The sequence below is a fragment of the Dendrobium catenatum genome, unplaced genomic scaffold, assembly GCF_001605985.2.
Source record: "Dendrobium catenatum unplaced genomic scaffold, ASM160598v2 fragScaff_scaffold_1676, whole genome shotgun sequence".
Classification (NCBI taxonomy): Eukaryota; Viridiplantae; Streptophyta; class Magnoliopsida; order Asparagales; family Orchidaceae; genus Dendrobium; species Dendrobium catenatum.
Window position 1 is genome coordinate 1006050 of NW_021320138.1, and position 14467 is coordinate 1020516.

Sequence of the window (14467 nt, forward strand, 5' to 3'; positions counted from 1 at the left end):
TTCTTAAGTTAACAATTTATCTGAAAATTTTTTTTAATCATTTATTAATGAAATTTTCATCATATTTCTATTTATCATAATATAATTAGTTAATCATATTAATATAATAAATAACATTTTTTTAATCATAGTAGCTATCTGTCTTCTATTTATAATAATAAATTTTTTTTGAAACATTCATTTCAGTTAATTAAATTTAAACTCAAATTTGCAAATAAAGAACTATTACAACACACTCATGGGTCCGAAATCTAATACATAATTAGTAAATACATGTCAGTGCTACTAAAAATTAAAGATCATCAACAAAATAATAGATTAGCAAATACTATCCAAATTTAAAGATTAGCGGACAAACAATTTCAAATGCTAAAGATCTGCTAAAATAAAATTTCATAAATTCAAGCTACTCTAAACAACTCATTAAAATTACAAAAGTATATAAATAACAAACACACAAATCTATATTTGCTCAACACAGGTACTTTACTTACACTAGCACATTATTTCTCGTGCTACAAGATAAATTTAACTACAGCTGAGAAAATACAAAACTTATAAAAAAACATACCTTCAAAAATTTAAAACTGAAGGTTTGAAAAGAACTTCGCTTACGGAGGAGTGGATGGAGGAGTGGGAGAGAACGAATGCAGACTGCCCCTTTTAAAGGACTTCGGTCTTCAAACCCATCATCAATAATCAGCTCCCAACCACCCAAATTCAACAACCGGCATCAATTTCCGCACCTCCCCAACTGCTTTCGCGGATTTCGCGGATCTTGCCCCCGCTATAAGCCAAATTTACCTCATTTCGCGCTGGCAAGCAGAAAACTATGCTGAAGGCGCTAATTAGAAAAGCGCAATCTATGGAATACGCTTCATCGAAGCGTGCATTCCACCATTTCCATTGAAATACACTGTTTTGAAAGGCGGATTCAAAGAATGCGCCATTTTGTTAGGCGCATTCTTTGAATGCGCCAAACAGAAACGCGTACTGGCTCTTTTTTAAATTTTGCCGATATCGCGCTCCTTCTGCTAAAATACATAAATATTAAGCTCGTTCCGAAAATTTGGCCAAATTAAAACATTTTTAACCTCAATTCCCTACAGATAAGATATATGTTCTTGTTTCACCCTTTAAAAGTTTATCGGAAAATTAGGTTTTTTAGCTTATGTTTCTTGGGGCTTGTATTTTTTTTCTTCAGTTAATTGAAAAAATTGACGCACAACGGATTCATTTTCACCTACCCTACCTTGCATGCAGCTTATTCAGGAAACATTTTCTGAAACACTGAATGTAGTAGTTGAATGGTGATATTTGACCATTTCCTCACATAAGCTTCTACGCCACTTGTTACTTAAGGGGGAGAATTTTGGCAGATGTGGAACGTACTTGTTCCTTATTTTAGCTTGCTCACACTTTCTTTATAATATTTTGTTTGTACCTATAATTTATATGCATGTTCATTTCAACACTTAAAGCAGTGCAAATTGTTATACGAATATTCTGTTAACAACTAGATATTTATTCTTTTTTCCCCTTCATTAGAATTGGTAAGTGATGTATATTTGTTTTACTGACTGCAACTTTGAGGTCTTTGAAAAGATATATTATTTGCTATTATTTATTTATCTTCTAAATGGGAAGATATTTTCCTGTATTCTCTTTAGAGCTGATGAACTATTTTTTACCATGATCAGTTTTTTCTGTTTGAGTATATTTTTTTATATCTGAATCATAAACAGCTAGAATTTTCACTCCTGTAATAAGCAACAACCACTTGTGTCCCTATAAATGTAACTTCTGTCCTATGTACCATTTTCTTTTGCAGGCTTTGAAAGAAGGTGACATTGCATTGTTTGACATGGGAGCTGAATATCAGTTCTATGGCTCTGATATAACATGTTCTTTCCCCGTGAGTATGGTTAAAATCTCTATTATGTCTGACGGCTTCGCTGAATGTTGCATAAGTGGCCATCCCCAGACTTATCCGTTAGTTAGTACTGATTACATGCCTAACATACTTTGCTTTCTTAATTAGGGGAATGCCTTTACAAAGCCTGTCATTTAGTGCCAAGCCTATACATTTAATGCTATTTATAGGTCAACTATTGATAAAGAAATATACTTCTTGTTGCTGTCAAATGTGACACTCTCATTATCAGCTGTTGAAGCTCAGAAAGCCAAGGGACACCCTTTCGATCAAATTACCCCTTTACAAGGGGAAGAAAAATTTCATGGTCTCTAAATTTCCTTAAAAAAGAAAGATATTTTAAATAATTCAGTGAGAAACTTCTCGGACTCCTAGAATGCTGGATTATTCTAAGTCTATAAATTTCATAATCTATGAAAAACTCAAATGGGATATTATTTATAATGTGCATCGTGGGCATTGTTTGTGCTTAGAAAAGAAGTTATTGAAGATGTTGATCCAATGGTCATGGATTTGCTACATCGGTTTAGATAGTGATGTTGGAGGTGCAATTAATTGATGCAACTTTTAAGCTTTTTTGCGTTACCTGGTCAATCTCCTTGATCCCGATGGTTTTGGGAAGCATTTTGTTGCCTTAGATGGGTGTGTTGGGAAGGTCAAAACTAGTGCTTCTTTCACTTAAACAGGAGCATTGATGTGCCACCATGTCATCCTTGGGATGTGTGCTACATTGATTTGATGATCAAAATGCATCTTAGAATGGTAATTAGAAAATTGTGATAAACTTGCTTTTGATTAAAATTGATTATAGGCCAAATTAGATTGGATTAGTGCAATCCCAGATCCAAGTTTGTTATCCCTAGATTACTTAATTTGAGCTTTAGTGTTACGGGAGGAGTAGCACTCTGATCCCCCACCCCGGATGGCTAGGGATCCATTGATAGTGGTATGCTGCACTTAAAAATGTTATTGAGTTGCATCGACAGGTTTCAATTGTAATGGCCACCACCTTATAAGTGATATTGAGTGGGTGAAAAACAGTTGGGGGAAGGCGACAAGTTGGCATGGCCATCTCCATCCCCTACTTAGGCTGAGCAATCCATTTATGACCAAATTGGCAGGGAACTACAATTGGCTCTTAGGAGGTGGATGAAGGGTGTCAACATGTTGCAGCAAGTTGCCTATTAATGTTTAGCAACCGGGCTTGCTGCTATACCTTATTGCAGTGTAACTATGTCGTGGCTTCGATTGCTGCTTACAGTATTAAGCAATTGTAGCTAGCTACAGTTGGTTGTTGTGATTTTCGTTGCTTTATTGAGCAACCTCTGTTACCGTCTGAAGAATTCTAACAGTGGCAATATTATGAACAGCACGAGGGACTCAAACTCTAAGAGTGACAAAAGCCCTATTCTAGAACTTTTAAATCTTGGTTCTGCAAAGATCTTTAGAAGATCTGAATAGACAGACTAGCTCTTCATACGTCATCTGATGGTAGATGTCCACGCCAACAAAATAGATACTAGTGAATGCTAGTTAGCCCTTTGATGCTGTGTCGAGGCTAATGACTGGAATTGCACAATCATTGGAATAGTGAAATCATACTCCTGTCGAAGAAACAACTACAAGTAATACCAATGACTCAAAAGTCCTATAATAATGCAAATAATGTTGCACATTGAAGGTAGGGTTTACCTAAATGTCAGGTGACAAATCAAGTGTATAAACATTATAACTAAGCTTTTCGATAATCTTGTAAGATATAAGTTATGGTTTGCTAATATGCTCGAAATGCAAAGATGCAATTAACAAGAAAATTTATCCTATATGAAATATTTTAACCAAAATTCTATATTAACAATAAAATATACCGGCATATATAATTCAAATTTGACTAGCTATTGTGGGCTTCAAAATTCACGCTCGAACCTCTGTAGAAGAGATTTACGAAATGTTGTTGGGTAAAAATTTTAGAAGGCAAATTAGTTTTAGACAAGTCACTATCTAGAGATTTTTTCCGTCACTTAGTGAGGACTGTATGATCTATTTTCAAGTTTTTCGTAGGCTCAAGCCTCTATTGTTAATTATCCCTCTCGACTACCTGAGAGAATTGATGGACTAGTGGATGATGTGGGCCCCACTTTGACAGACGGATGGTGAGCAAGGAAATAGGGGGATCCAAAGGGGAATAATTCCACATTTAATTGCTTACCATATGAAATCAAAATTGGGAGGGAATTAGTAAAGCTTATTTAGAGAGGGGGGGAGGGGGGTTGATTTTAATTCAGATTTGGGAGGGAGTTAAAAAAAATATTTAAAGAATGGGGGCTGATTTAAATTCAGATTTGGGAGGGAATCAAAAAAAATATTTAAAGAATGGGGGCTGATTTAAATTTAGATTTGGGAGGGAATTCATAAAGCTTTTATAGGGTTAATTAGGTTATTTGATTTTCGTTATGTGATTTGTGTGTTTGTTGTAGTTTTTCTCTAAAGTTGTTCCTAGCGGTGCTTATGGTTTGTGGAGGGCCGATCTACCTCTTGAATAGTACATCAACTTGTTTCTTAGTTTGATGTGCCTATATCAATAATTTATTTCTTTCTCGTTGATTTATGCTGTGTTTTCTCTTCGTTGTTGTTGGGTGGAGATCAGATTCCTACCAAATTGGTATCAGAGCATGATTCAGGAACTATGAAACCGAAGAAAGTGGATACTTTGGAAGTGAAAAATAAAAAGAAAAGTTGACCAACTCAAATCTGGAATTGAGGTACGGATGTCATCCATGGAAGAAAGGTTTTCTAACCTAGAGGATATGATGAAGAAAATATTGGAGCTTCTCACCCAAACGAGAGCATCGGCGGGTGGCCAAGGAAGCAAGGGAATCCCCAATATTGACCCAATAGGGGATGATCGAGAGGTAGAAACCTTGGGTGACAAGGAAAATATGCCACCTCTTGAACCAATAACTAGGAGGGAAATGGGTGAAGGATATGACATGAAGAGAAATTGGGAGGAGGAAACGTGGTGGGCTGATTTTTAGAAAGAGGATCTAGGAAAGGAGCAGGGTGGGAGAGAAAAATGGAGAGATCATAATAATTGCCACATGGGAGGAGCCAGAGGTGGAGGAAGTTGGGGCGGAGGGGATCTGAGAATGAGAAAGCTGAAGATGCTTATTTTTGAGGGGGAAGATGGTGGATCTATAGGGTGGAGAGGTATTTTGTGATGAATGGGATGACGAAGGAGGAGAGACTCACTGTCGTGGCTCTATGCTTAAAGGGAATGGCTTTGTCTTGGTATCAGTGGAGAAACATGAGAGATCAAATCCGATCGTAGAGGGAGTTCAAAAATAGTTTATTAAAATATTTCTGAATAAGTTGGGAATAAGACTTCTATGAGAAGTTTTTTGCTTTCGTTCAGGAAGGGATAATGATGGATTATTGAGAGAGGTTTGAGTACCGTTCTAGTTGATTGGGGAGGCTATATGAAACAATGTTGGAGGAGAATTTCATAAAGGGGCTCAATTCAGAGATCAGGGCTGTTGTTCGATTATTGAGGCCATGAGGGTTGAGGGAGGTTATGGAGCTAGTCCAGTTGGAGGACAAGAACTCACTTGAGAGAAGCAGCAAAGGTTGCGATACAGGAGCTTCATATCGAACCATTACTACTTTTTTGGCACTAAAGGTACAATCTGTGCCTATTTAGAGAGAAGTACCAAGGATAATATGGGATTGGTAGCACGACAGGGGGAAATTTCAAGCGGTTTATTGAGGCAGAGATTCAGGAGAAGTCGGCTAGGAGATTGTATTTTCATTGTGATGAGAAGTATGCACCATGTCACCATTGCACGGACCGTTCTTTTTATGTACTTATAGTCCGTGATAAGGAGGGGGAGACTCTCGAGTAGGAGGTGTTTGAGGAGGAGCATTTGCACCTAGATGTGGTGAAGGTCTTCCTAAACTCAATGGTGCGATTTATCTCAAATCACATCATGAAGGTGAGAGGACAGATAAGAGGAGAATCAGTGGTAGTTCTGGTGGACAGTAGGGTGGCCCACAATTTCACCTCCAACTAGGTGGTGGACCGGTTGTGGCTAAAACTGGTCGACACAGGATGTTTTAGGGTGATGATGGGAATGGGGAAGGTGGAGAAGAGCAGAGGCATTTGACATGGCTAATGGTGACATTGCAGGAGATCTCGGTGAGGGAGGATTTCCTTCCTTTGGAGTAATGGAGCGTAGATGTAATTTTGGGCATGAAGTGATTGTAAACCCTGGGGGAGACCAAGGTGGACTAGAAGGCATTGACTATGGAATTCATGGTGGGAGGAAGGTGAGGATTAAGGGGGATCCTAGTCTGTCTAAAATCAGGGTTTCTCTTAAGACCATGTTAATAGAAATCCAATCAGTAGGGATGAGTTTCTTGGTGAAATTCTAGAGCCTTGAGGGATAGGGAAGCATGGAGAAAGATGAGGAGGTTCTAGATATAGTCTAACCACTGCTAGAACAATTTAGTGAGGTGTTCTAGCTGTCTTAAGGCCTACTTACACTAAGGGACCATGAGCATGCCATCATCTTGAAGGAGGGGGTATCCCTTATCAGTGTTTGACCCTACCAATACCTACAGATTTAGAAGGATCAAATTAAGAGACTGATCAAGGAGATGTTGGAGGCGCAGATCATTTGTCCCATTGTTTGTCACTTCTTCAATCCCATGTTACTAGTGAAGAAGAAGAATGATAGTTGGAGATTTTGTGTAGGTTATTGTTATATGAATAAGGAAATGTTGTTGGATACATTTCCTAAACTAGTCATTGATGAGTTGCCAGATGAGTTATATGGAGCTGTGATGTTCACCAAGAATGATTTGAATTAGGATACCGTCAGATCAAAATGCGGCCCACTGACATCCACAAGATTGCTTTTAGGACCACTACATGTTCTGTGATGCCTTTTAGTCGGTTATGAACAAGGTATTCCAGCCCTTCCTCCTTAAGTTTGTATTGATTTTCTTCGATGATATTTTTATGTATAGTCAGTCTGAGGTATAGCATGTGGAGCACTTGAGGGTCGTGTTAGTGACATTGAAGGAGCATCAATTGTATGCCAATTTGAAGAAGTGTTTCTTTGCACAACAGAGAGTGGAGTATTTAGGACATGTTTAAATTAGGAGTAGCTGAAGATCTTTTTAAGATAGATGCCATGTTGGCGTGGCCCTTATCCAAAAACCTTGAAGGAGTTGAGGGGTTTCTTGGGACTCATAGGGTACTAGAGGAAGTTTGTGAAGGGATACAACTCTATAGCATGGTTGTTGATAGATAAACCGAAGAAAGATAGTTTTAAATTGGGGGTAGGGTGGGGGTATGTTAGCATTACCATATTTCTGCTAGCTGTTTGTAGTGGAGACTGATGCATCAGGCTATGGGCAAGGAGCAGTTCTCATGCAGAGTCAGAGACCCATAACTTGTTTTAGCCAGGTGTTGACTGGTAGGGCTTGGCTGAAATCGTGTATGAAAGTGAGCTGATGGCGACAGTGTTGGTAATATAGAAGTGATGACCTTACTTATTGGAGCGACACTTCATTGTTAGGACAGACGAGAGGAGTTTGAAATTCTTGTTATAGTAGAGGATGGTGACAGAGGAGCATTAGCGGTGGCTTTCCAAGCTGTTGGGTTATGATTTTGTGATTTAATACAAGCCCAGATTGGAAAATAATGCTCGGATGCTCTTTCCAGGCATATTGAAGACCCTCATGTTATGACTCTATATATTCCCATGGTTGTGGATTGGGAGGCCTTAAAGCGTGAGAGCAAGCAAGATGAGGAGGTGAGTAAGATTAGAGGAGATTAATGCAGGGCAAGGATTGCCATCCTGGTTACTCTTTGATGGGTCAGAAGCTGCTATACCAGGGACAATTTGTGCTTTCGAGGACATCGCCATACATCCCTCACTTGTTGTAGGAATTTCATAGCACAACTATTGAGGGACATTCAGGAGTTCAAAAGATATATCATTGATTGGTAGCGGAGCTATATTGGGTGGGCATGTAGAAGGATGTAGAGGAGTTGGTGGCTAATTTTGATCAGAGACAAATACCTGGCTATTGCTCCAGGTGGTCTTTCACAACTTTTAGCATTACCCGAGAAAGTGTGGGAAGAGGTGACTATGAACTTCATTAAAGGACTACCTAGATCAGAAGGATTCACAGTGATTCTAGTGCTAGTGGATAGATTAAGCAAATATGCTTATTTCATTCCCTTATGCCACTCATACACCACGGTTTCGATGGCAACCACATTCATTATAGAGGTGGCCCATTTACATGGCATACCCGAGGCCATTGTGTCCAATCAAAACAATTACTTTTTGAGCCATTTCTGGAGAGAGTTATTCAAGATGGAGGGAGTTATTCAAGATGCAGGGTACTATCCTGAAACAGAGTATAGCTTACCACCCTCAGACGGATGGCCGGACGGAGTTGGTGAATCACGGGTCGGAGATTTATCTTCGTTTCTTTGTATCAAATACACCAAAGAAGTGGGCTAAGTGGTTGGCCAGAGCGGAATATTAGTATAACACTTCATCTCATATAACAGCACATACAATGCCATTTAAAATCTTATACAGGAGAGATCCACATCATCTAATACATTATGGGCATGATAATACATCAATGTTATTAGTGGAGTAGTACTTGGGAGAAATAGATTGGATTTTGGCAGAATTAAAGAAACATCTACAGAAAGCACAACAAAATTGAATGTGTACAACATGGGAACCCTATAGTACCATCCATAAGCAATTTCTCTCTTTCCACCTTCAGGACAAGATGACTCTTTGGGAGGGGAGTATTGATGGACCAAAGGAGGCTATGGGCCCCACTAGGATGGACGACGGGCAAGGAAATAGGGGGATCCAAAGAGCAATAATTCCACCTTTAATTACTTACCATTGGAAAACAAAATTGGCAGTGAATTAACAAATTTTGGAGGCGGAGGCATAGGTGGACTATGGGACTTTACTCCTTGATCAACTATGAGAATTGAAGCATGTCCAGAGAGTAAATTAATGGAGGTCGACTTTTTGCACCTAACTTAAGGGAAAATTCTATAAGATGGTAGTGAGGCCTGCAATGCTTTATGGTGCCGAATGTTGGCCTTTAAAAGAGAAGCATAATACTAAGTTAAGTGTGGCAGAGATGAGGATGCTTATGTGGATGAGTGGCTTTACCCTTAGAGATAGGATACGAAATGAGCATATACGTGAAAAGGTTGGAGTAGCTCCAGTAGAAGATAAGATTAGAGAAAGTCGCCTTAGATGGTTTGGTCACATAAAACGGCGGCCTTGCGATGACCCGGTTAGGAGAGTAGAGGTATTAGATTTTACTTATGTTAAGAAAGGTAGGGGTAGACCTAAAAAGACTTGGTTAGAAAATATTAGGAATGACCTTTCTTTATTAGATTTAAATGAGAATTTGACTTTTAATAGGACAGAATGGAGAAAAAGGATTCATGTAGCCGACCCCACATAGTGGGATAAAGGCTTGATGTTGTTGTTGTTTTTACACCGTCTTCAAACTCTAGATTGCATTTTTTATTGTGATCTACGATATGAAAATTACTTTTGAACCAAGTTTCATAAAATTTCATAATTATGTAATCATTCATCAAGCATGCAAAAAATTATGATCACATTACTTGAAGAAGCCCACTAATCAAATCATTCAATATATCATTATAAACTCATTTCTTTAATCCTGACCTATTTGAAAGTTTATGCACATTGTAATCAGAATTACCTTATACAATCAAAACCATCCATTGAGTAAATTTTCAAGTATCTGGTTGATGATCAAATGATATTGAAAAATCTTAAGTTATGCATGTATTTAGTTTTAATGATATTGAGGAATGGGCTGTTTTTATTATTTGAAAATCATAACATTAAAATTTAAGTGGCTAGAGGATGATTGTTCTCTTCTAGGAAGAGAATAGTCCATTTTCTATCTCTATCTATGCGCGCGTACATTTTTCTCAAATAATGCTGGTATTGTCTTTAAGAACTTCTTTGGTTGACGTTCTTCAATTTTTTATGGTTTAATTATAGAACTTGACTCTACCTGGTTTGTGCCGATCATTGAATTAAAAATATGAAAATATTTCGTTATTAATCTTGCTTCTTTCTAGAGCAGAAAATCTTTTTAAGTGTTGCAGCTCTTTTGAGTTTTATCTTAACCTCTTTCTGTTTAGGTTAGTGGAAAGTTCACTAATGACCAGGCTGCAATATACAATGTAAGTTTTTTTTTGGTTATATATATATATATATATATATATATATATATATATACTTATTATTACAACTAGGCTAAAGCTTTCTGAATCATTAAATGAAATATGGGAATGCAGGCTGTCCTAAAGGCTCATGATTCAGTTATAAAATCAATGTCGCCTGGAGTGAGTTGGATTGACATGCACAAGTACGGCTGCTTGTCTTTTATATCTAAACAAAGAAAATAAAATTAATGTGCAGCATAAACCATCTTTAAATATTTATTCTTAAGATACTTAATTGTATTTAATTTCTGAGTTATTTTTAGCTGTGGTTTGGATGTTGCTAATTTTCTTTTTTGTTTTTATCAGTCTATGTTTCTTAGATTTTAGTAATTTATCTATTTTTAGCTGTTTGCCCTATGTCTTTTTTCAACAGGTCCAATATTTATATGTTTCCATTTTAGATCATCGGTGAGCAAGTACCGGGCATTTGTAGATCTCGAGCTGAAAAGATTAAAGGAATGCTGCTGGATTGTCGAGAGCAGCCTCATTGGTTATGTTGACAGCGCTCTTGGACAAAACACTAGATCTAGCAAAACCCTAGATTGTGAAAACATTAACTAGAGTATAGAGAAGAATAGAAGAAAACTGATTCATGAGAGGTAGAAATTTGGAGAGGAAGAAAATACTAAGTGGGGGAATATGTCTATAATTTACCAAAATTTTCTAAATAGGTAGCTCTTGGACCTTGGAAATCCTTTCACCCCAATCCATATTTATAGGAATATTATAGCATTCTATTCGCTACTTTATTTATTATTTGAACTATCTGCAACTACATGCAACTTCATTATTTGGTTGTCTGTTTTTTTTGGAGATTTGAACCCTTGTCATCTCTCTTTAAGTTAAAAGGACAATGTCTCGTAAGGTGGAACTCATTGGTTGTTTGTCATTATAGCTTTGCATAAAACTAGAAAGAAAGTAATGTGTTTTTTCACCTGTTATGGAAAATCTTTATAATATTTTTAATGTTAAGATGTATTTTTGATGATAATCATAGTGTGTAGCTTGTGCTGTGTAATTTGTGCTGTGCAATGAGCTATGCCAACACTAGTCCGCAAAAGAAAGTTGCTAGTTCATCACTATATCTATCAAAGTAATGCAAGTTTGCTGGTTCCTTTTACTGTCTATTGACCCGCTTGCCATTTCCATCCCTAGCCATGCTCGCCACTCCTAACTCACCTCCCTTCTTGCTTCATCCCCGTCCTATCCTCAACTGCAAGGCTTGTTGGAGGAAGTTTTTATTTTTCCTGACTCTCTTTTGACGTTGTGTGAATCACTTGATCTCATTTAGTTTGAACTGATTGGTGTGATTTCTGGATGGGCTTCTCATTTGTGATGCTATATAATATTTACTATAGGTTGGTTGTTGTAACGCCACAATAGAATCTCTCTTTTCTATGCTTGTAACCGTTCGAGTACCACACATTTTTGGCTATGCTAGATGCATCCCAAATGACTCCCATCTAGAGCCATGCATTATAACTGGTAAAACTCTTAACTGGTCTGCACTTTTTGGAAATGGTTGTTGGAGCGATCACTCAATGCCATACATCGTGGAGAAGGGGCTATAACTATTCTTGAGGATACACTTCACGAATGCGTTGCCTAAAGGAAAAACATGTAATGCCTCTATTTCATGACTTTAATAGAGGATATTAAAACAACTTGGCATTATTTGGCAGGTGTCAAAATCTTTGCTTTGGAAAATGGCTTCTATTTGTTTGACTTAGATGTCCAGATGAATGCCAAGCGATTGATGATACTGGATTATAGATGATCTATAGAGTCTCATTTGTTCCAAGAGATGGACACCAAGCACCCTATTTACAAAGGATTCATTTAACTTGGTTCTTTTTTGGGTTTGTTTCTAGTTTGCATATACACCTCTATACTCAAAAGATTATCGGTTGTGTTGCTCTTAAGATTGGAAATCATGTTGGCTTGATGCACAAACTATTGTAAGAAGTCGATTAGGATATGCCAGAGTTTGCAATGAAATCACTTTAGCCCTTTGTGCTACTGATCTCTATTCTAGTCTCTATAGGAGGCTCTCTCTTATCAAATAATGTTAGCTATTCATGGAATCGGAATCCCTCACCATAAAAAAACCCACAACCACCTGCTCCCGAAAAAAAATAAGCATTGCTAGTGTTATTGGTGATCCCTTGCAGTGGTGGTGAAAGGGTTTGTAGGCAATGAAAAAATGGGTATTAAGTTTGTGAATATATGTTGAGCTTAAGATTCTTGGCTTTGAAAGGGTAAGTTTCCTTGGAGGAAAATGGTAGGGAATTCTAGATCAATGGCTTGAGATGTTAGGAAATTAAGTGAGTTGTTTTATAGATTTTGGATCAGTAATCAAAGAGTTGTAATATTTTTAACTTGGTGCTCATGCATGGAAATTGTCACCTTGTATTTGGCCTTTGGCCTGGTATCCTGGGGTTGATGAGAAGTCCAGGCTTTTGGGAATTTTTGGGGTTGTAGGGGAAGTATAGAGGAGATATTTGGAGGTGTTGGAATGGTCTGGTGGTTGGGAGAGGTTAGGGTTTAGGGGTGACCAAGCTTAGCTTTGTGGGAGAGGGAAGATGTGCTGGGTGGAGACGAGAAAGAAGTATAGGGGTTAACAAAGAATTTGTTAATGCCTTAGGTGAACAACCACTAAGTTTCAACAAAGAGTAAAGAAACCACTAAAGATCTGAAGGTCAGGAAGGTGAAAATGCTAAGGTTTGAAGGCGATGATGCATATAGGTGGATCTATAGAGTAGAGAGATATTTTGCGGTGAACGGGTTGACAGAAGGGAAATGGCGACAACTCTATGTCTTGAGGTGAAGACACTGACATGGTACACATGAAGGGAGATGAGGTACCTGATTCGTTCATGGGAGGAGTTCAAGGACCATTTATTAGAGCGCTTTTGAATCAAGTAGGAAAGGGACCATTATGAGCAGTTCATTGCTTTGACACAGGTGGGAACGGTGAGGGAGTATCGAGAGTGCTTTGAGCTTCTGTAGGGATGTTTAGGGAGACTACTAGAGACAATGTTAGAAAGAAATTTAATGAAGGGGCTTAAACTAGAGTTGAGAGCTACTGTGCGGGTGGCAAGACCCGTGACTTGGGAGAGGTTATGGAGTTAACCCAGTTGATGGAGGCCACAAACTCACTTGAAACGAGTAGCAAAGGGGGTAGTTTGAGGTTCTTAGCGCATGACGACCACCTTCCTTGCACTTAGGTTGCAAGTTCTATCGGGTCAAAGGGAAGCTCCAAAGGAGAAATGTTTGGAAGCTTGGCTTTGAGGGAACTTTAGACGACCGACTAATATGGTGCTGCATGGGGGCTAAGGGGCTATGTTTTAGGTGCGATGAGAAGTTTACACCGGGCCGTAGGTGTAAACATTACACCTTGCCGGTCCTTTCTGTTTGTAATGAGGAGGAGATAGGTAGAGTAGAGACAGAAGAGAAGTATTAGAGGAAGAGGAGTCGTTACACATGGAGGTGGCAGAAGTTTCATTGAATTCTATAGTGGGATTCACCCCGAATCACACTATGAAGATGAGGGGAAAGATAGGCGGGGAAGTGGTGGTGATTTTGGTGGATAGTGGGGCTGACCACAGTTTCATATTCAATCAGGTGGTTGATAGGCTTGGGCTAAAGTTGGTAGACTTGGGAGGCTTTGGGGTGATGATGGTCACATGGAAGGTGGAGAACAGCAGGGGTATTTGTCAGGGATTGGTGGTGGAGTTTCAAGGGATTCACATCAGTGAGGATTTTTTTCCACTGGAGTTGGTAAGTACTGATCTAATCTTGGGTATGAAGCGACTACAAAGCTTGGGGGAGGCCAAGGTGTACTGGAAGGCCTTAGTTATGGAGATCCAAGTGGAGGGGAGAAAGGTAGTGATTAAGGGAGACCCTTGTTTATCCAAAGCAATGTTTTCCTTGAAAACCATGGTGCATGCCATATAGGGTGAAGGATTGGGATTCCAGAGCTTGGAGGGAGGAGATACTCGAGATATAGAAGACATTCTAGAAGAATTTTAGCCACTTCTCCAGTCGTTCACTGAGATATTCCAACCTCCTCAAGGATTGCTTACTCCATGGGAGCACAAGCACTCTATTATTCTGTAGGAAGTAGTCACTTCCATTAGCGTTAGACCAAATCTCTACCCACAGGTTTAGAAGGATAAGATTGACAGGCTGATTGGCGCGGTTGCTTACTG

General features: G+C 38.6%; 1 protein-coding gene across 1 annotated transcript in view; it reads left to right on the plus strand.

Annotated features, from left to right (window-relative positions):
* Positions 1 to 14467, plus strand: part of LOC110096835 (xaa-Pro dipeptidase) — a 123816-nt gene that overhangs the window by 92390 nt on the left and 16959 nt on the right. Inside the window, exons 9-11 of the mRNA XM_020822960.2 lie at positions 1832 to 1915; positions 10173 to 10214; positions 10329 to 10399. Coding sequence (XP_020678619.1) covers positions 1832 to 1915; positions 10173 to 10214; positions 10329 to 10399 — 197 coding nt within the window. The remainder of the gene's footprint in view (positions 1 to 1831; positions 1916 to 10172; positions 10215 to 10328; positions 10400 to 14467) is intronic.